This window comes from Capra hircus, chromosome 3 (genome assembly GCF_001704415.2).
Source record: "Capra hircus breed San Clemente chromosome 3, ASM170441v1, whole genome shotgun sequence".
NCBI classification, from domain to species: domain Eukaryota; kingdom Metazoa; phylum Chordata; class Mammalia; order Artiodactyla; family Bovidae; genus Capra; species Capra hircus.
Window position 1 is genome coordinate 11,294,995 of NC_030810.1, and position 19,445 is coordinate 11,314,439.

Here is a 19,445-nt window from a genome sequence, read left to right on the forward strand (position 1 = left end):
GCTTCGAGAGAGCGATGGCTGCTGGGGTGGAGTCGGGGGGTGGGGCACCCATCCAGGGCACCTGGCGGCAGAGCCCAGAGTGAAGGAGTCCTGCTCTGCCTGGCTGGGTGGGAGGGACGGGGATGTGGCGAGGAGGGAAGAGACATGCAGACCACGCGGCTCCAGGTCAGGAAGTTTTATTGCTGACATGCAGGAAGAGTCCCCATGTAGTACAAAAATATGACTTTATACAAACTTTTTTGTGACTTTTTCCGTTTTTTTTTCTTTACAGTAGGACTTCTCTCAGCGTGTGACACCCAGTGAGGGCAGACCCAGCCTCCTTTCGTTTGCTTTGCCAGAAATTAATCAGACGGATGGGCTGACCTTGGACGGGACCAGTCTGTCTGACAGGCTTTTGCGGACCCGGAGGATATTGCTTTGAAAAGGAGAAGGACCACCAGGCGAACGGGCCCGGAGGGTCTGGGCGGGCTGCCGGACAAGGGGCTCGGGTGAGGCCCTCACAGAAAGACAGTCACGGATGCTGGGAGCCCTGGGCGGGACTGCATTTCCACTCCTTTAGGAGACTTCTTTTTTGAAATAAATATAGAAAAGAGGGCATCCCACCCCCACCCCACCCGCGCGAGACCCTGGCTCTCAGGATGGCTGAGGGGGGCCGGCCTGGTGCTCAGGGGGGGCAAGTGCTGGGCTCAGGCGGGCTCCCACGGACCCACTGAGGCAGAGGCTGAGGCGCCCGCGTGCCGGGGTTGGGGGGGAGGAAGGGGGTGTGGGCGGCCCTGCTACTGCTGGCAAGAGGTGGCCCCATTTTTTCCAGATGGGGAAACTGAGGCACAAGGAGGTTTTTTTTTTTTTTTTTTTTTTTTTTTTTTGGGACCTTGCCCAAGTCACTCACAGTGAGTCAGCTTTTGGGGAGGGTGCAGCTCACACGCCGGGGAACAAGGTCACACGGGCCTCGGTCCCCTCCCCCACTGGGCAGGCAGGGCAGGGCCGAGGGCCCAAGGCGGCCTGGAGGGGGACACTCGGCTGCTCTGAAGGGCTGGGGGGGCAGGCAGGTCAGGGGAGGGCCTCTGCTTGGCACTGGGCAGGGCCAAGTCCAGTACGGGAGAGCAGGCAGGGGGGCATTCTGGTGAGAACAGGGTTTTCTGGCAAGACGGGCATCCACTTCAAAATCTCGGCTCAAAAGGGCAGCGGGGCTGTTCTCAAGCCAGGCAGGGCCCCCGGTCCCTACGGGTCTCCCTCGTGAGCCCTGCAGCCCCCCAGGAAGGACCCTGGCGACTGGTGGTCTGCTGGGAGAGACACCGCCTCTGTTACGAGGAAGGGGCAGCGGGGGAGATGCCCCTGCTCTTCTCTGAACACAGAGGGGTGCCGGCCGTGCTCACAGCTGGCCGAGGGCACCCCTTCCCATCCGGGTCAGCGTCACCTCGGTACCACGGCGAGGGGTGGAGGAGGAAACCAGGGCTAATGCAGGTGTACAGCACCTCAGAGAAGCTGAGCTGGGAGAAAGAGAAGCCAGTCTAGGCTTCCTCATCACTGGAGACAAGGAGGGACTGGTGGGCTGGAGATGGAGGGGGCCGGCAAGAAGGGGCTTCTGAGCCCGGGGCTGAGGAAGGGGCCCACTGGGGGCTGTGGGCTCCCCTCCTGTCCAGCCAGGCTGGGGGCAGCGAGTGGCCACGGGCCGAACCACCTAGAGATGGCAGAGAAGCTGGTTTCAGTACAAAAATAAATATATTTGATTCCGCTTAAGATGAGGTGAGAGTTTTCCAAAGCTTGGACTGAGGGGCCTGGGGTCAGAAGGGGAGGGATGAAAACAGACTGTGAGGGGCCTGGGAGGGCAGTGGGGAGTGGGCGTTCTTGTGGGGACCCAGCAATGAGCTGCACTTTCAGCTTATGTGGACTGTTGGGGGGCAGCTGCCCCCTGGGGGTCGGGGGGTGGGGTGGGGGTTGGTGGCGGGCTGGCTCCCTCCTCCTCCTCACTCAGTCCAGAGACAGCATGGTTAAAGAGACAGAGGTAGATTAAAACGTTATGATTAAAAGCAGATTAGTTATCTAGGCTTCTCAGATTAAAAAAAAACAAACAATCAAGCAATCATTCCAAAAGGTAGCTTCGCGGTACCTCTGCTGACCCCACGTGTGACCTGGGCTGTCCCTGCCCCGTCCCCGGCGCAGCCCGGGAGAGAGTTCAGCACTGTGGCGGGGCGGCGGGGCCACTGGCTGGGGGCCGGGAAGAGGTGGTGGGTGGGCGCCGGTGCCCCTGCCCGAGGCTGCTATTTCCGCAGGTAGCGCTGGGCCAGGATGGCCGCGTCCAGGGGGTTCACAGGCTGCGCGTCGTGGCCCAGCCGGCGCACGGGTGGCACCCCCGCCCCCAACTGCCGCTTGGGCACCCAGCTGCGGGCCTCGTGCACGGAGCTCTTCTCCTCGGCCAGCAGCAGCTGCTGCCGCATGTAGTTCTCAAACTCGTACTGGGAGCACTCCTCGGCCACCTTCGCCTTCACAGCGGAGACAGGTGGGCCGCGCGACAGGCGAGCGTGCAAGAGAGCAGAGCAGGGGGTGCGTTAGCTGGCCTGCCTCAAGAGGCTCCCTCCCCAGGCACCACCCCCCTGGGCCCAGTCTAGTAGTGGCCGAGAACAGGGGCGTCCTTGAAGCTCCCCAGCCAACCTGGATCTCGCCGTGCTGGCCCCTCAGACCTGTGACCTCCCCTAACCCGCTGACCGTGGGAGAGGTCACGTTCCCTCAGGAGACTTGGTGCCCGCCCTGTGCAGGGCAGTACGCTCCCCTCCCCGAGGTCCCCCAGGGACCAGTGCAGGTCAAGCGTTAAGAGAGTGGCCTAGGGCGAGGGCGCTCAGTGCATGGGCAACCGTTTCCCTGTCCTGCCCCAGGCTGAGGTCCCTGGAGAAGGCCACGCATAGTCACAAACTGAAATGGGAGGTCCCAGTGCTGGAGTAGGGGTGGAGAGCAGGGCTGTGGAATCAGGCTGTGGTTGATTCTGAGCCGTGTGGCTTTGGGGAGGTTACTTTCCCTCTCTGAATCTGTTTCCTCTTTAGTGAAATAAGAACACAGGCTGCACAGGCCTGCGGTAAGGACTGAATGAGATGTACTGGGGGCCCTCACTGCTTGCTAGAGGTGATTATTTTTAGCTGCTAAACAGCCCTGGGAGCCAGGGGCAGGGTTCTGAAATTCTTCGAGGACAGGGGGGCTCTGCTGTGGTCCCGGGCTGGCTCCACCTGGTCCCCCCTGTCCAGTGCTCACTGCGGGGGACTCAAGGTGGCCCAGAGAGGGAGGGTCCTTACAGCTTCCCTCCCAGGGACTCAGCAAGCCCTGCCCTCCAGGGGGCACCCTAAGATCACCCGCCGGCTGCTGCTGGGCACCCTGGGCCCAGCCCCTGCCCCCAACTCAGCACTTTCTTCAGTGCAAGGGACAGGAGGAGAGAAAACCGGGAGAAAATTAATCATCTGAAAAACGAAAAGCAGGAAGGGCGAGAGAGAACCCTGTGAGTCAGAGGGGCAGACAAGTGCGGCCGTATAGACGGCCAGCGTGTGGCAGAGCCAGGGCCTGGGCAGGAAGAGGAAGCTGAGGGAGGGCCAGGCTGGGCCCCTGTGAGGCCACCCTGCCCTGGGGCCTCCACCTCGGCTGCCCTACCGCCCCTCTCTCAGGCCACGGAACTGCCAACTGAGCCAGACACGAGGCAGGCCCCGGGTGGCTCAGGCTGAGGAACTTGAGGCTCCCGTTTCAGCTCCAAGGGCTGGGGAGAGGCCAAGGAGGCCCGGCGCCCTGCCAGGAGCTGCCACCTCTGCCCTGCCCTGCCCAGTCTGCCCTGCCTGGAGGGCTGGTACCTCAGGACTCGGCCAAACGGCCTGGCTGCCGTCCCCAACTCACCTCCTGGGAGCTGTCTGCATTGCTCATTTGGTCGTCGATGTCAGGAACCACCTGCAGAGGCCCGCTCAGAGAAGACAGGGACTGCCTGCAAGGAAGGCAGATGAGCGAGGCTGGCTCCAGGCAGCCCGGCCCTTCTCCCCACGGCCTGGCTGCCAGGAGCCCAGCAGGGCCAGTTCCCACTGCTCTGAGACTTGGCTAGAGTCAGCAGACCTGGGCTGAGTGCCCAGAGCCCCTTCCTGACACCACTGCCTCTGCTGCTCCAAGCCTCAGCTTTCTCGCCCAGTAAGTGAGGGCAACTTCTATCTTGCAGGCTGCGGTGAGAACTCAGGGAGATAAGGCCCATCCTAGAGCTGGCATCGACTGGCACACGGGAGATGCTCAATCCTGAGTTCTGCCTGCGTCCTCCAGCCCTGCCCATCAGGACCATCTGGAGACCTGACTCTGCCCGGTGGAGAGACAGGCCCAACCTCAGGCAACCTCTCCGGGGAGGCAGGGCAGTGCCCACGGGTGGGCAGGACCCAGCTCTGGTCCAGCCGACGTACCACGACGCGATGATGGAACTGAGGGCCTCCAGGACGTCGGCGGCGGCCAGGCGCTGCTGAGGGTCGAGGACGAGCAGTTTCCGGATGAGACACACGGTGTTCTCAGAAACCCGTCCGTCCCTGATGCAGGAGAGAGGGGCAGCAGGCACTCAGGCGGGGTGCGCTGGTGCCGGGTCTCGGCCCAGGACCCCAAGCCTCCCCGTGCTGTTTCTGCCCCTCGAGCCTGACAGGCCAGCGCCCAGGGAGGGGGACTCACTCAGGGATGGTGTACTCCGCGGCCTTGATCTTGCGGAAGAGCTCCTGTGGGATGCTGTCGTAGAAGGGGAACTGGCCATACAGCATGGTGAACAGCACCACGCCCAGGGCCCACATGTCGCTGGGCTTGCCCCGGTACGGCCGGCCTGCAGGGCGCACAGACACACGCGTGCTCAGCCCAGGGCTGGGGAAGAACGGCCCTGCACACCCTTCCCTGGCACTCCCAGGAGTCCTACCCAGGGGAGCCCCTCCACCCGGGCACCCTCACTTCCAGTCACCCTCCTGTGCTTCCTCCTAGAGCAAGCACACTGGCCCTGGCCCTGAGCTTCAGCGGCGCCTTCCTCCTTTACTCCTCGGGCTGGTTCCTGCTCGTGCTCTGGAGACCCAGCTTCACAGGGGATGCCCCATCTCGCATGCTCCACGAGGAGAAGGGGTCTCACCTGGCCTTGTGCAGCCCACCCCTGGGGCAGGCCTCATGCCGCCTCCCCACAGCACCAGCTCTGCCCTGACCTGCCTGGGTTCCCGGGTGCTGGTCCAGCCCCGTCAGCCGATGAGCTCTCCCAGGAGCTCCAGCCACCAGGTGATTTCTCCGAGTGCTGACTTTCCAGGGAACACTGAACTTCAAGCTTTTGTTTTGATAATGACAATGCCGGCTATGGCTCATTGAGCCACATACTAGGTTAAGGGCTTATTTAATCCCATTGGGACCTAAGGAAGTAGGGGCTATTATCATCCTGATTCCAGAGACGAGAAAATAGAGGCCCAGAGAGGTCAGTTACCATTCCCAAGGTCACACAGGTATTAACCAGACCATGAACTGTGGGGGCAAGGCCATGTCCGTCTGTCATGCCTGGTGCCGAGGTCTGTGCTTAGCACACAGAATCAGTGAAAGGCAAACTTGAGATCAGAACCCACTTGAGTCACCCCACTTCGTCCTCTTAACAATGGGGGCAGGCGGGACTGCTTTCAGCTTTTAACCCAGCGGGAGACTGAGGCTCAGAGACGGGGCTGAGGGCCAAGGCGCACAGCTGCGTAATTAACACGGCCAGTCTCAGAGCCTGGTCTCCGGTCTTCCGGTCCAGGTCTCTTTCTGAGGCAGGGGGGTTCCTTTGTTTCATTCTCCAGGACTGGTATCCGCCTGGAGGAGCCTGAGAGAGGCCTCGGGCAGCAGATGGGAGTGGCTGCATATGGAGACCACCCCGGGCTGGCTGCCGGGGAGACTCCACCAGAGGCAGCCCGTCCCCCCACCCACAGACCCCACCTCACAGCTCTGGGCTGAGGGAGGGGCCTGGGTCTTCCTCCTGGCTCTGCACCTACAGGGAGGCCTTCCGGATGCCCATGCAGGGTGTATCCAGGCTGGGCTGTGGGGCAGGGGTGCTCAGGGAGCTGGGATACGCCCGTGGCACCCAGGTGCTTCTCGCAGAGGCCACTGTGACTCCAAGCCCATCTCCAGGCCCGGGAGGTTGGCACCACTGCCCTCTGCAATGTCCTGTGAGAGGCCTGGCGCTCCAGCAGAGCCCTCAGCTGGGAGGCCTCCAAGGAGACTGCAGATGGTTGTGGCAAGTGGAGTAGCCTGTTCCCTGGGAAGGCAGGTGACAACTGTTACTGTGAGGAGGGAGGCACGTGTGAGTGCTGGGGACAACAGGCCCCAGAGACAACCCTGGAACCTTCACAATGGAGGGATGGCAGCAGGGGTGAGCCCTTGGAGCGATCAGGACAGAGCAACCTCAGTTTGGCAAAGGACCAGCAAGAAGGGAAAGCAAGCCTATGGTGAAACAGGAGTGCGGGTTGGGCAGAAGGCAGCCCTGGCAGAGGGGGATGCCTCAGTTTTCTGGTGAACTATTAGCCGTGACTGTAAACAAGAGGTCTGGTCTCTCCGAGCCTCAATTTTCTCATCTGTAAAAATTCTACCTCATGGGGTAGCTGTGTGGTTTTAAACAGAGGATGCCTATCACATGGCTCAGTGCAGCATCCGGCACCAACGGTACGATCAGAAGGTGGTAGCTAACGTAAGTGACTTGTTCTGGGTACTACTACCTGTCTCAGCCATGGAGGCAGGGTGTTGTCTGTTCACTGCTGTATCCGAAGTGTCTAGAACAAAGCCTTGTTCATGGCAGGCCCTCAGTAAATACCAGCAGAATAAATGGGTGAACAAATAGACAAAGGGAGTGGTACCTTTGAGATGCAAGTCTCATCACAGTAACCTCCATGAAGACCTGCTCAAAGGCCTCCTTTGGGACTTGAAATCAAGGATGACGTTTTCTCAACAGGGCCTCTGCCAGGCCTGGCGTGGTGTGGCCCCCACGCATCTCCCCTTGAACTTTCTGAGTGGGGCCTCGGGGGGCTTTTCACATGTGCGGTGCTGCCCCCTCCCCAGGGGGTTCCTATTACCCTCAAGATACAGCTCAAGGCCTTCGAGTGCCTGTTTCTCACAATCACAGAAATCACGTTTCTGTCCTTCTGAGCACTTATCTCAGAGAGTAATTAGTGTGCTGACTGCCATCTTCCTCCATGAGACCCCACGGTTTGGACCTGGACGGGCAGTACTGGTCTGGGCCACTGCTGGAGCCCTAGCACCTCGCCCAGGGCACAGATCCAGTCTGCTGCCTGAGTCAACGGCTGCAGAGCCTGGCTGGGTGAGGCCCCCAGGGCTGCTGCTGGCTCCCCGCACATACCGCTGAGCACGTCTGGACTGATGTAGGCAGGGCTCCCACGCTGGTCCTTCAAGAGGTCCCCTTCACTCACGAGATGCTTCCCGAGGCAGAAGTTGGTGATGGTTATCCGATGCGTCCTGGGGGGGCAGGAGGCAGAGAGTGAACAAATCTCAGTGTCTATACCCCTGGCTGCCCCCACCTCTCGTCCCAGGGCAGAGGAACCACACCCGCATCCTCTTCTGTTCCCCTGGCCAGCCTCATCTTCCCCGGGGCCACATGGGGAGTGCCATCAGGGGTGCGGACACAGGCCAGTCACCAGGGCTGATACCTGGTGAACTGTCCCTGCAGAGACCCGAGTCACTCTGCTCAGGAAAGCTTCAGAGTGCTCCCCTGAACCTGCGCCCTTCCTGAGTCCTGGGGCTACAGCTTAGGGCCTGGAACAACTGTGGAGATTTCTTCAAACAAGCTCACATAGTATCTAGGTTGGGAGGGACTGGAGGTGTAGTTCAGCTCCCTCACTCACCCATAAGGACTCCGGCAGAGTCCTGGAGGCCTCCCTGAGGACCACCTTGTCCCCCGGGGGCTGATTCCTTCGGTCATCACTCTTAGGATTAAGTACTATCACATTATCACTGACGGTGCTAAACACTAATGCCTACTGAGAGCAGACCCTTATCTGGGCTTATGTGCCCAACAGGGGCTGTTTGCATTCACGCCTCACAGCAGCCTACGATGGAGACTTTCTCACTGCCCACTGCACAGAGGATGCAGTTAGGACACCCAGAGAAGTGGAGGGACTTGTTCAGGGTCACACAGCTAGTGAGCAGAGGAGCAGGATCCAACCCAGGTCTGTTTGACCCCCCAGAGTCTGCACCCTGAGTGACACTGGTCAGGTGCCCACAGGGTCCCTGGATGGTGCCCAGCCCGACTTTCCCTTCCGATCCATCCAAGCTAACTCACCCCTTGTGTGGTACCAGAGACTCTGCACTGACTAGAAAACCAAAGAGCCCCATCTGAGAGTCGTGGTGAGAGGAGCTTTGGGCTCCGATCCTTTCTAGGAAGTCACAATGAGAACAGAAGTCACCGGCCCAGAGGGGATGCAGTCTGCCACGGTGGGGGTGCGGGGAGGCAGGGGCCTCTCCACCCACAGGCGAGCAAGGCCACGTGCTGGCTCCCGCGTCAGCAGGCTGAGTAGGGATGCCTGGGAGGACGGTAGGAAGGAAAGCTGCACCGGGGGCTTGTGCGTGAGGCTCCCAGAGCCCTCCAGCTTTCTCGGGGAGTTCTGCTGGCAAGGGCTTGGTGCAAAAACAAAGGCCGCTCTGTCCCTGGCGTTCCAAATGGAAACACTGACTCTCGCTCTCCATACAAGCCTGCCCTGGCACATGCCACAGAAACCAGCCTGGTGGCCCCCAGGGCGGCAAGAGCCCGAGACGGGGATTGGTGAAGGGTCTCGGGCGCAGGTCATGTCAAGAAGTGGAACGGCTCCCGCTTGGACCCACCCTCGTCACTGTCCTGAATACGTGACTGTCAGGGCTTCTCGTCCACGAGGGCCCCACAGAGCACACACACTGCCTTTTCTCCATGGTCAGAGCCAGCCACGGCAGCTGGAGGCCCAAGACACTGGGAGGAGAACAACTTGGGGGATAGTCTGGTAGGCTTGGGAGTCAGATCCCTGGGTTCCAGTCTTGGCTCTGCCCCTGCCTGGCTGGGCGATCTTGGGCATGTTATTTAATTTTTTGCTAAACCTCAGATTTTCTCATCTGTAAAATGGAAAATATCAGCACCTAACTCCCAGGGCTGTGTTGGGATTTAACAAGAAGATCCCAGGGAAAGCGCTGGATCCAGGGCCTGACAACAAGTGACTGATGACCAGGGCCAGCTGCGAGTACATCTCATCCTCAGACGGGGGGCACGGCTGGCGCGGGCTACCCTTGGAGACCCCAGGGGAAGACTGTGCGGAGGCGGTGGGCGAGAGGAGCCACGGTGCGACGACAGGCCCTGGGGCACACCTGCCCGCCTTGGCCTTCTGCTCTGCTCTGTGGGCAGCCCTCCGCGCGCTGGGCTCGAGGAAAGCTCGGCCTAGCATCTGCGGGGCAGGCCCGCAGGGCTGAGCTGGAGCCTCTCGCACAGGAAGCCGCACAGTCTGCTCCAGCCCTCCCGACGCCTGGCCCCGCTCCCTGCTCTGCCACCATCACTTTGGTTGGCGAAGCACTGATCCCGGGGAGCCCAGACCCCCCCCAGGCTGGTCCTGGCAGGAGGGGCAAGGGTGGCAGGGGTGCAGGGAGGGGACTCGGCGTCAGCAGGGCCTGCTCAGTGAGTCACCCTTCAGCTATGGCCCTCTGGGCTACCACAGTGTGTCTCATTTTCTAGGAAACTGGGTGTGCAAACACACCCACGCGGAAAGGAGGATGGAGAAAGAACGCATGGTGAACCTCACATAACCCCCAGAGGGGACTGTAACCCTTGCCCTTCATCCGTAGCCGGGGAGCTTGCTGTCACAGTTGCCCTGCAAACCCTTCTCCTGTTTCCTCCCCTGGGAGCGCTCCGATGTGCTGCGTGCTTCCAGCTTGTCTGCTGCCTCTCCAGCTGGAGTTAGGGCCTGGCCTGATGGGCAGAAGGGGCTGGACCTCTTCCAGGCCCACCCTCGACTCTTGAGGATGAGAGCAAGGCCCTAAGCAGGGAGGGGTGTGCCCGCTGACACTTGGGAGTAGGAGCTGGGCAGTCGGCACGGGTCTCCGCAGTACCTCCCATGCCTTCCTGGCACCCATGACTCAAGCAAGAGCCGGCCAGCATCTGTCTGCCCAAGACGCAGCAAAGGGGTTATCGGATTAGAGAATGTGCTGCTAAGAACCAGGGTCTGATGAGGTGTGGGTGCTCTGCAGTCCCAAGAAAAGACACCGATGGGTGCACATGCACGCACGTGATACACACACATAGACATGCACACACACTCATGAAAGAGCTGCTATAGCTACGCTGGCATTATTCAAGACAGGCGTGACCTTCCGACTACATTCTCAGAACCTAGAGGCCCTGGAAAAATGGGAGCCGGTAGCTAAACTACCAGTGGAGACAAAGAGGCCTGCAGTGCTGGTCTGGTTAGCACCGCAGAAGCCCGATGGCATGCGCCCAAAAGCACCCAGCGTCCCTCAGCAGGCCAGGACCCGGTCCCCCAACACGAAGACAACGCACTCCCAGGGCTGGGATGGTCTGCGCTCTCCGCCACCGCCTCTCCTCATGCACCACCTCGCTGGGGCCGGGGCTCTGCGGGACATCCTTGCTGGCCGCTCTCCACGTAGTGGGCCTCATCTCCAGAGGGAGAGCACGTCAGGCCCGCAGCCTGGCTGGCTCGCATCAGGCACGCTTATGAGGGGCCAAACCCTGTAGGTAGTCGCATGTCTGGAGCCAGTGTCTGCATGCATGCATGCTAAAGTTGCTTCCATCACATCTGACTCTTTGCAACCCCTTGGATTATAGCCCACCAGGCTCCTCTGTTCATGGGGTTCTCCAGACAAGAATACCGAAATGGGTTGCCATGCCCTTCTCCAGGGGAATCTTCCCAACCCAGGGGATCGAACCCGTGTCTCTTATGTCTCCTGCATTGGCAGGTGGGTTCTTTACCACTAGCCCACCTGGTGGAGAAGGCAATGGCAGCCCACTCCAGTACTCTTGCCTGGAGAATCCCATGGATGGAGAAGCCTGGTGAGCTGCAGTCCATGGGGTCGCTAAGAGTCGGACACAACTGAGCGACTTCACTTTGACTTTTCACTTTCATGCATTGGAGAAGGAAATGGCAACCCACTCCAGTATTCTTGCCTGGAGAATCCCAGGGACGGGGGAGCCTGGTGGGCTGCCGTCTATGGGGTCACACAGAGTTGGACACGACTGAAGTGACTTAGCAGCAGCAGCAGCCCACCTGGGAAGCCCAGTGTCTGCAGGGAAGCGTAACCATCTCTGCTTCCACGGACGAGGATGCAGAAACTCAAAGTGCCTGGTTCCACGGAAGCTTCTCGATACACAACTAACGGAACGGGTGCATAATCACAGGGACGCGTGCTCAGGGCCTCGAGGGTAATCGAGAGGCAGTGCTGTGCTGGGAGCTGGGTGTGGCCCCCGGGGCTGCTCCTCCCAGGTTTCTAACCCTCTCTCGGCCGCCCAAGGGCTCACTCAGCGCTGGAGCTCTCAGCTTCCCTCGTCCCCGCACAGCACCTGGGACCAGGTTTTCACCACTGTTGTCTCAGGCTGGCAAACCTCTGCTCGTCCTTCAGGAACTGACTGAGACGGCCAGAGTCTCAGCCCCTCGGTCCTCTGCACACTGGCCTCAATACAGTGACACCTGCTCCCCGGTCGGTCCCACCAGGCGGTGAGCTCCAGGAAGGCTGTCTGCGGAGCCAGTGCCGGGTGGGGCTGGAGACAGGCTGTGCTTGGAGGGGCACCTGGGGCTGGCACTGCCAGGTCTGGTGCCCCAGGCCCCTCCCCAGAGCTCCTTGTCCTGTGGCCACTGTCGCTCTGGCCACTTCACAGGGACAGTGGGTCCAGGCCACTACGGGACGGGCAATGACATTCTGGACAAATCCCCCCACCACACCGCTTCTGCCACGAGGGCTGTGTGGCCCGCCATCTGTAAGCTCTCTGACCCATTTTAACACCGGGACTGAGAAAAGTGAAGGTGAGAGGCTCAGGGAGATCGGGTGACCGCGTTTCTAGGATTGTGGTGACATGCAGGATGTGAGCTCCGCCCGCCAGACCTGGGCCCCTGCAAAGCTGGTGTATCCTCTACCACTGCCCCAGATCAGGGGTTCCCAACCCCTGGACCAGTGGTGGTTAGTGACTCATTAGGAAGCAGGAGGTGAGTAGTGGGTGGAACTGAAGTCACCCCCTATGCCTGTCTGTGGAAAAAAGTATCTTCCACGACCTGGTCTTGGTGCCAAAGAGGCAGGGGGACCGCTGCCCCAGGTCACTTGGAAGGGGCCCAGACCCTCTGCCTGAGTGGGATGAGAGCCCGGGGCGGGGCCTCATGTGATGTCCCTCTGCCACCGGCTCACCAAGGATGCTGGGGCAAGCCGCCCAAATCCCCTCCAGTAGGGAGGTGCTCTCTCCCTGCTGCTGGGAAAGTTATCCTTTTCCAGGAAGTCCTCTCAGCCAAAGGAAGCTGCCCTGCCCTAAGCTATGCCCCCAGGCACAGCCTGCAATTCAGTGGCAGGTCACAGCCGGGGTACAGGGCCATGCGCCCCTTGACTTGATGCGGAACGTCTGAAGGGCCACCCGGCTTTCCAGGCTGAGGCCCTGTCGTGACTTCTCAAAGAGTTCAGCTTCTCCCTCAGCTCAATCTCGCCCCCTCCTCCCTGAGCGTGTGCCCCAGGAAACTTTCTGCACACACATCTCAGAGTCTGTTTCCTGGGAACCTGTCCCATGACAAAGCCTTGCTTTGCTCATCAGTCATTCCGTTACGCGTTGGTCTATTTTTTAGTCATTTACTGGTCACCCACTGAGCAAGCACCATATTACCCTGAGGCAGAGGACAGAAGCAGGCATCCCATCCCTGGTCCCGGGGCTCCTGGGGGAGGTGGGCTGGGTGGAGTCAGGCTCCCCGTGGGGACGCAGGGCTCTGGGCAGACGCAGCGTGTGGCCCGCCCCAAGCCGGAGGCTCCACCATGGAAGCAAAGTGATGCTCACCTCTTACTGAGCACCATGTTCCCCAGCTTCAGGTCTCTGTGCACGACGTTCTTCTGGAAAAGCAACAGGCACGTGGTTTGCACTGTGATGAGCAGAGCTGGAGTGGGGCCCGGCCTGTGAGAGGCAGGCTCTCCACGTGTTGAGGAAGCCACATCTCTTTAGGCTGGGGACTCGATTTGCAAGCCATGGACAAATGAGGACCATTCTAAGGCCTCGTCAACCACGCGCATGAACTGGGCAACATGTGAGCCCAGGCCATCTCGGCCCCATCTAGGGTGTTTACTCCAGTTCTTTCTTCCACTAAGGCAGCAGCCAAAGGAGAAAACCACTCCTCTCTCTGCCTCCATCAGACATCCCATAAAAAAAGCCGAAAGCAAACCCCCCTCCCCCCACCAAATCCCAAGCATCTGCCTAGATCTGGGGTCAGAGGTGAATTCTCACAGTTCTGATGACCAAGAATCACAGGGTCAGCCCACGGAAGCTGTGTGTCCGGAGGTGGCCCAGGCTCTCCTAACCTCGGGGTTCCTGACACCCCCAACCCTAGGAAAGGCTCAGAGACAGGCTGTGGCTGCCCCCGGTGGGTAGCTCACCCCTAGCCTCTCAACTGGTGGACACAACTGTGCTGGACTCTGCTGGGCTGCCCACACTGCCCCAGGATCGTGGGCTGAGGCCTGCGGCACTGCGTCCTCAGGGGTGGCATCCGGCCGCTCTCCATCTAGACGTCCCAGCTGCAGAGCATACCGGGCGAGGGCGGACAGAGCTGCCGCGGTCACCGGAAGCCGAGGACGGCTTTCCACGGCAGAGGAGGGAGCCGCGGGGCAGGGCCTCACCTGGTGCAGGGCCTCCACCACGCGCACCACGTCGTAGAAGATGACCACGGTCTCCCGCTCGCTGAGCCTCTTCTCCTTGATGACGTAATGCTGCAGGTTGATCAGGTCGGCCGTCTTGTCGCTGAAGTCGTGCGCGCAGAGGCAGTCAAGAACGAGGCAGATGCGCTTCTTCATCTTCTTAACCATTCGGTTGGATTCGGCGTCCTCAACCACTTCACAGGTGCGGTCCTGGGAGGAAGGGCGCAGACCGGGGCTTGGCCATGGGCCCAGAAGGGCCAGGGCCAGGGGCCTGGGGCTCTGCTGGAGCCTGGAACAGCCTGCATGTGTGTGAGCGGTGGGGGCCTGACGTGTGGGTGGCATGGATCCCACGGCCCCGCTCCTGCGCCAGTGCCAGGCCCAGCCAGGGCCCAGGCTTGAGCAGCGCGGGTCAGACTTCAGGCTCCGGTCCTGCTGCAAAGCGTTCGGTCAGGGCTTGGCACTTAGAGCCCAGTGTGCTGGCAGCCCTCTGAGCGCCATGTGCAGGCAGCACCCTCGGGGCCCCAGGGCCCCCATCCCCCTTAGCTCTCCCAGGGAGTCCAGCAATGACCGCTGGACACTTCCTTCCGATGTCCAAGATGGTGGGAGCTAAGAGTTCTGTGTGTTCAAGGCAACTGCTTTCACATGGATGCAGGACTCCTGGGCCATATAATGGCTTTGGCCCCTGATGGCTGGTTTCAGGCCCAGGTTCCACCTTGTCCTAGCTGCAGGATCAGGGGCAGTTCAGCTAACCTCTCCAAGTTCCTGGTTCCTCACCTGTGAAGGGGGCCTGGCAACTTCTATCTCACAGGGGTGTAGAGAGAAAACACAACCATGCCAAATATGTAGTAAGCACTTGGCCTTGGTATCGATAAACCAGGGCTTGGTAAGCTGACACTGCTGCCAACCCTAAGGGTGGTAGTTCTGGATGCATTTTCCTTGCTAAAAAGGTATGTCAAGGCAGAGGGAACACAGCGCAACAGGAGGACTTTTATCCCAGCAGCTTGAGGAGGCGTCCACGCCAGCACAGCAGGCTGGGGAGCTCCTGGGGAGGGAACTCCACATTCCTCCTCCAGGGCAGATCACATCTTTCATTCTGTCTTCCCCAGAGGCCCAGCACAGTGTCTGGTACACAGAGGACTCTAGAGAGGCTTCTCACCACTCAGGGTCTCTTATCCAAAATGACAGACACCAAGGCCAAGCTCTGGAAGCTACCAAAGATGAAATACTAAGAAATCATCATCACTCCCCCCCCATCTGATTTCATGTTTAAGGGACACAAATTTTCAGAGGCGCCTTTCAGTGCACATCTAAGAATGAAGACCTTGGTGGGGTCTATGTGTAGGGGTGTGAGGCATTTTCCACTTATTTTACCTCAGGAAGTCAAGCCAACAAGGAGCTTTAATTGCCTGAAATAACAGCAGTGACGAGCGCGTGTGTAGCTGGGCAGCTCAGGGCTCTCTACCCTCTCATTCATCCTCCCAGCACCATACAAGGTGGGCTCGGTCATCACGGCTCTCAGATGAGGGATCTAAGGCTTGGGAAGTGACTTGCCTGAGGTCATATCACCTAAATTCAGAACTGCCTGCTTCAAAACCTGTGTGCCCTCCCTGACTCCAGGCCCATCCAAGCATGTGTGGGCCTGGCCAGCGTGTCTGGTACTGAAGGCGGTGCAGAAGCTCCGCGGGGCCTGTCAACAGGGCCCACTCCCCCAGCGTTCAGAGTGCTGGTTCTTCATTTCATTTTTGGAGATGGAATTTCAATTCTGCCCTGGGGAAGGCTCTTTTCAGGGTACCAGTTGCTAATCAGTACCTTTCCTAAGGGACCTGGGACACAGAACCGGGCCCAGGGACCCTTGCTGCAGATGCTGAAACGTCCAGGCAGGCAGCAGGACTGGGACCAAAAGCAATCACGGAGATCCACAGTTCCCCGCCCCGCCTTCCTCATCGGCCTCCCTCCAACCCTGGCCTGGCTGATTCCTGACCACATAGCTAGAAGGAGCCCTTGTCTTTAAATAACTTCCTGCTTTCCTCTTTTCTCGGAAAAGCGGCTCTTCAAAGAAATCCTGCAGGCCGAGTGCATTCCCGCTAGGCGGCCACCCTCATGGCAGGAGCACTGTGACCAGACCTCCAGGCCGCCCGACAGGAAGTCCTGCTGCCCTGCACGCAGGGAGGTTGGGGGAGCTCGGGGGAGCTCGTGCGACGTGGCCCCAGCGTGCCAGCCGGGATGGGGGTGGGAGAGATGCCGCTTACCTGGAAGAGCCCGTGGTGGTGGACCACCCCGTCCTGCGTGTGGAGGAGGGAGAGCAGCGAGTACTCGGTGTGGAGCAGCATCTTGCCTTGCCTCTCCTCTTGGCTTTCAATTCCTTGGTCGCCCCTCTCCTCAAGGGTGAGGATCTTAGGAAGGCACGCACACAAAAGCAAAACCCCACAACCTTTACTTTTCCGAGCAGAGTGGCTAGCACAGGAGAAGCAGGGGCTCACGTCCCCCGATGCCACCCCGGCACATCCACCCACATGTGTGTGGATGAAGCAAAATGGTTTTTCCTGACGTGACGGCAACGTGATGTTCACACGGAGCCCCCGGGAAGAAGGGTGCTGCTCTTGTTCACAGGGGAGGGGGGAGGAGCCGGGCTGGCAGGCGGGCCCTGGGGTCCCCGGCCCCCACGCCCTGCGCCTCACTCACCTTCAGCTGATAGAAGTCATCCGTGCCATCCTTCCTCGCCAAACACTGCACGATGCTTGGCACTGGTGAGTTGCCCAGACGGGGACCTGTGGCACAGACAAGCCGCTGGCTTTACTTCTCAGGAGCCCTGTCGACCACGGCATTGAGCCATCATGCCACCACGTGGGCTTCTGGCTGGATCTTTTCTCTTGGAGGACACCAGGGTCACACCCACTGATAAGATGGTCACCCCTCCCAAAGTGGAGCAGTGTGTGTGCCTCCATCTGAGCACATCTGGTTTTTACACTCTCTCAGCACGAGGTGTGTACTAGAATCTCCGAGGAGCATGTGTTAAGAGCAGATCCCAGCTACAACCTGGGCCCTCTGAATCACCAGCTCCAGGTGAGCCAGGAAACTGTCCCTTGAACAGGCTCCCCGGGCGGTCTGATGCGGCCGTATATCAGCTTTTGGGAACTTCTGTACTGGAGAAGTACCTTGCTCACTGGTCTGTGACAGTGCCCCGAGCTTTCAGAGCATAAATCAGGTAATGTCACCATGTCACTGCACTGCTGAGAGACCCGAACAGCACTCCACTGCTTTCAACATGCAGTCGAAACCTTGTGGCCTCCAAGGTCTTGCATGATTTGGGTCCTGCCCAGCTTTCAGTAGACCATGTTTCCCCGACCCCTCCTCACCACACTCCAGTTCCTTCCCCGTCTCCGGGCCTTTGCACTTGCTGTTCCTTCTGTCTGGAATGCTCTCCCTCTGCTTTTCACTGGCTGCTCCTTCTTACCCGCGGCTGTCTCCCGCATACAGAGCCTTCCTCTCTCCAGCGCTCTCTGGCCCTCAGTCTCACACCATCCTGTTCGCTCCCTTCAGGGCCTGTGCCCTCCCCGCTGCTGCTCCTGTGGCGATCTCCTGTGTTGTTTACTGTTTCTTTTTCTAGCTAGAATGTTAAGTTCCGTGAGGGCAGGAACTTGCCTTTTTTTTTTTTTTTTTTAAACTTTATGGTCTTTATTTTTAGCTTCAGAGTGTGTCTCCAACCAACTGTCCTGCCCAATTCTTTTTTTTTTTTTGCTGTGCCTGGAGGCACGTGGGATGCAAGATCTTAGTTTCCTGACCAGGGATTGAACCCATGCCCCTTGCAGTGGAAGCACAGAGTCCCAAGCACTGGACTGCCAGGAAGCTCCCCAGTAACTTGTCTGTCTGAATCACTACTGCACCCCTGATAACCAGCACAGGACCAGCACGTAGCAGGCGCCATGTACTATTTGCCGAGTGACTGGAGCTGGAATTATCCTGTACTCCTAAGTTCAAGATGCTGTGCCAATGCAAAATTCACACCCAATCTCTGGCTGCTGGGAGAGTCAGCGTCCTCAGGACCCACCCTGCCTGCAACCCTCCAGTCTGGAGCTGCTGGGCCTCGAATATCATGCAGAAAGGCCCTGCTGCCCCTGCGGACCACTGGCAACACCCAGTTCTACAGGATTTTGGTGCCAATTTTATAAGAAGTTTGCAGCTGTACCAAACGTTTTGCAAAATTATTGTGCCCTCTATGAATGGTCAGAGAAGTGCCTTGGAAGATGAACTTTGGGTTCTAAGACAGCTTGTATGCTTCCTGAGGGCAACGTCCTGGGGGCACGCATAGAACTCTCTCGGGGGAGACTGTCCAGCTCTCGGCTGACTCTAATCTAAGGTTGGTGAGCTACAACTGCAACAACAGCTCCTGTGCAGAGCGACCGTCCACTCTCATAAACAGGCTCTGCTTAAACCAACAGAGGGTTGGTCAGGGCCCCGTATCGGGGCGGGTGTGGCGCTGCGCTGCACTGTATCCGCAGGTCAGACGGTGCTGCCCCGGCCCCCCACTCACCTAGCCGTCAGAGGCTTACCCAGGATGAATGGTCCAGCTCTCTTGGCATTATTTCCAGAAATCCCACTTCCTAGAGCCTTCGCCCTGGCCGACGTTTCCCCAGCTCCTCTGTCTGATGCTCTCCGCTTCATTCTCAGCTCTAGACGAGACAGAAAAGAGCCTTCTCACTGAGCAAATCAGCGAGCTTCCTTACGCTACCCCAGCCTGTGAGGCTCTGACTTGAGGGCTGCTGCTGTTTCTGTGGCCGCTGCCACCTCCTGCCTCTCCCAGAGGAGCATGGAAGGTTCTCGGTAACAAAGAACCATGGCTCCTTTACTGCAGATTAACTAGGCGCTCCAGGTGGAGGTCCTGGCTACAGAGGTGGGCAGCTGGCCCACCTCAAAAGACCAGTCAGATGCAGAGAGGAGGACACTGACTTCTGTGTGGACGCCAACTGGGCTTGCTTGAGACAGGGAGCTGGCCCTGGAGTGACTGTTTTCGAAGTGAGGTGAAAAAAGTACAAGTGTTGGTCGTTCAGTCATATCTGACCCTTTGTGACCTCGTGGACTGCAGCCCGCCAGGTTCATCTGTCCATGGAATTCTTCAGGCAAGAGTACTGGAGTGGGTTGCTATTCCCTTCTCCAGGGGATCTTCCTGACCCGGGGATTGAATCTGGGTCTGCTGCATTGCAGGTGGATTCTTCACCATCTGAGCCACCAGGCCTTCCCCTCAAATACCCCTTTCCTTTTAGGGGAAAGGGGACACGGGAATCAGATTCTAGAAGACATTAACCTCTTGACTTGGATTCAAAAAAACAAAAAGGAGTTGCTCCTTCTAGCCCTTTGCAGTTCACCCCTCGTGAAGACAGTGTCCTGGAGGAGGGTACAGAGAGAGGTGTACAGAGTGGAGTTCCACACAGGAGGGCAGACGGTCCCAGGGATCACCAGCAAAGGCTGCCTGCCCAGCCCTGAGGTCTCAGGCCCACAGTGGGTGCAGGGGCTCAGGGAAAACTTCCCTGAGGAGTGATAATAGAGTGGGCGGGGCAAGAGGCAAGGCCGTTCCAGAAAGAGGGGCCTGGGTGTGCAAACGT

General features: G+C 59.2%; 1 protein-coding gene across 4 annotated transcripts in view; it reads right to left on the minus strand.

The window, feature by feature from the left end:
• STK40 (serine/threonine kinase 40) overlaps positions 161–19,445 on the minus strand; it is a 38,088-nt gene continuing 18,803 nt past the window's right edge. For 3 of the 4 annotated variants that reach the window (XM_005678693.3, XM_018041731.1, XM_013962990.2), the window contains exons 2-11: positions 18,396–18,515; positions 16,528–16,613; positions 16,095–16,238; positions 13,828–14,055; positions 12,998–13,050; positions 7,343–7,458; positions 4,669–4,813; positions 4,413–4,532; positions 3,871–3,955; positions 161–2,483 (exon numbers count right to left, since the gene is read on the minus strand). In XM_005678693.3, the coding sequence (XP_005678750.1) occupies positions 2,262–2,483; positions 3,871–3,955; positions 4,413–4,532; positions 4,669–4,813; positions 7,343–7,458; positions 12,998–13,050; positions 13,828–14,055; positions 16,095–16,238; positions 16,528–16,613; positions 18,396–18,507 (1,311 nt within the window). In that variant the 5' untranslated portion in view covers positions 18,508–18,515 and the 3' untranslated portion in view covers positions 161–2,261. The remainder of the gene's footprint in view (positions 2,484–3,870; positions 3,956–4,412; positions 4,533–4,668; positions 4,814–7,342; positions 7,459–12,997; positions 13,051–13,827; positions 14,056–16,094; positions 16,239–16,527; positions 16,614–18,395; positions 18,516–19,445) is intronic. The other variant, XM_018041744.1, reaches the window with a different exon arrangement.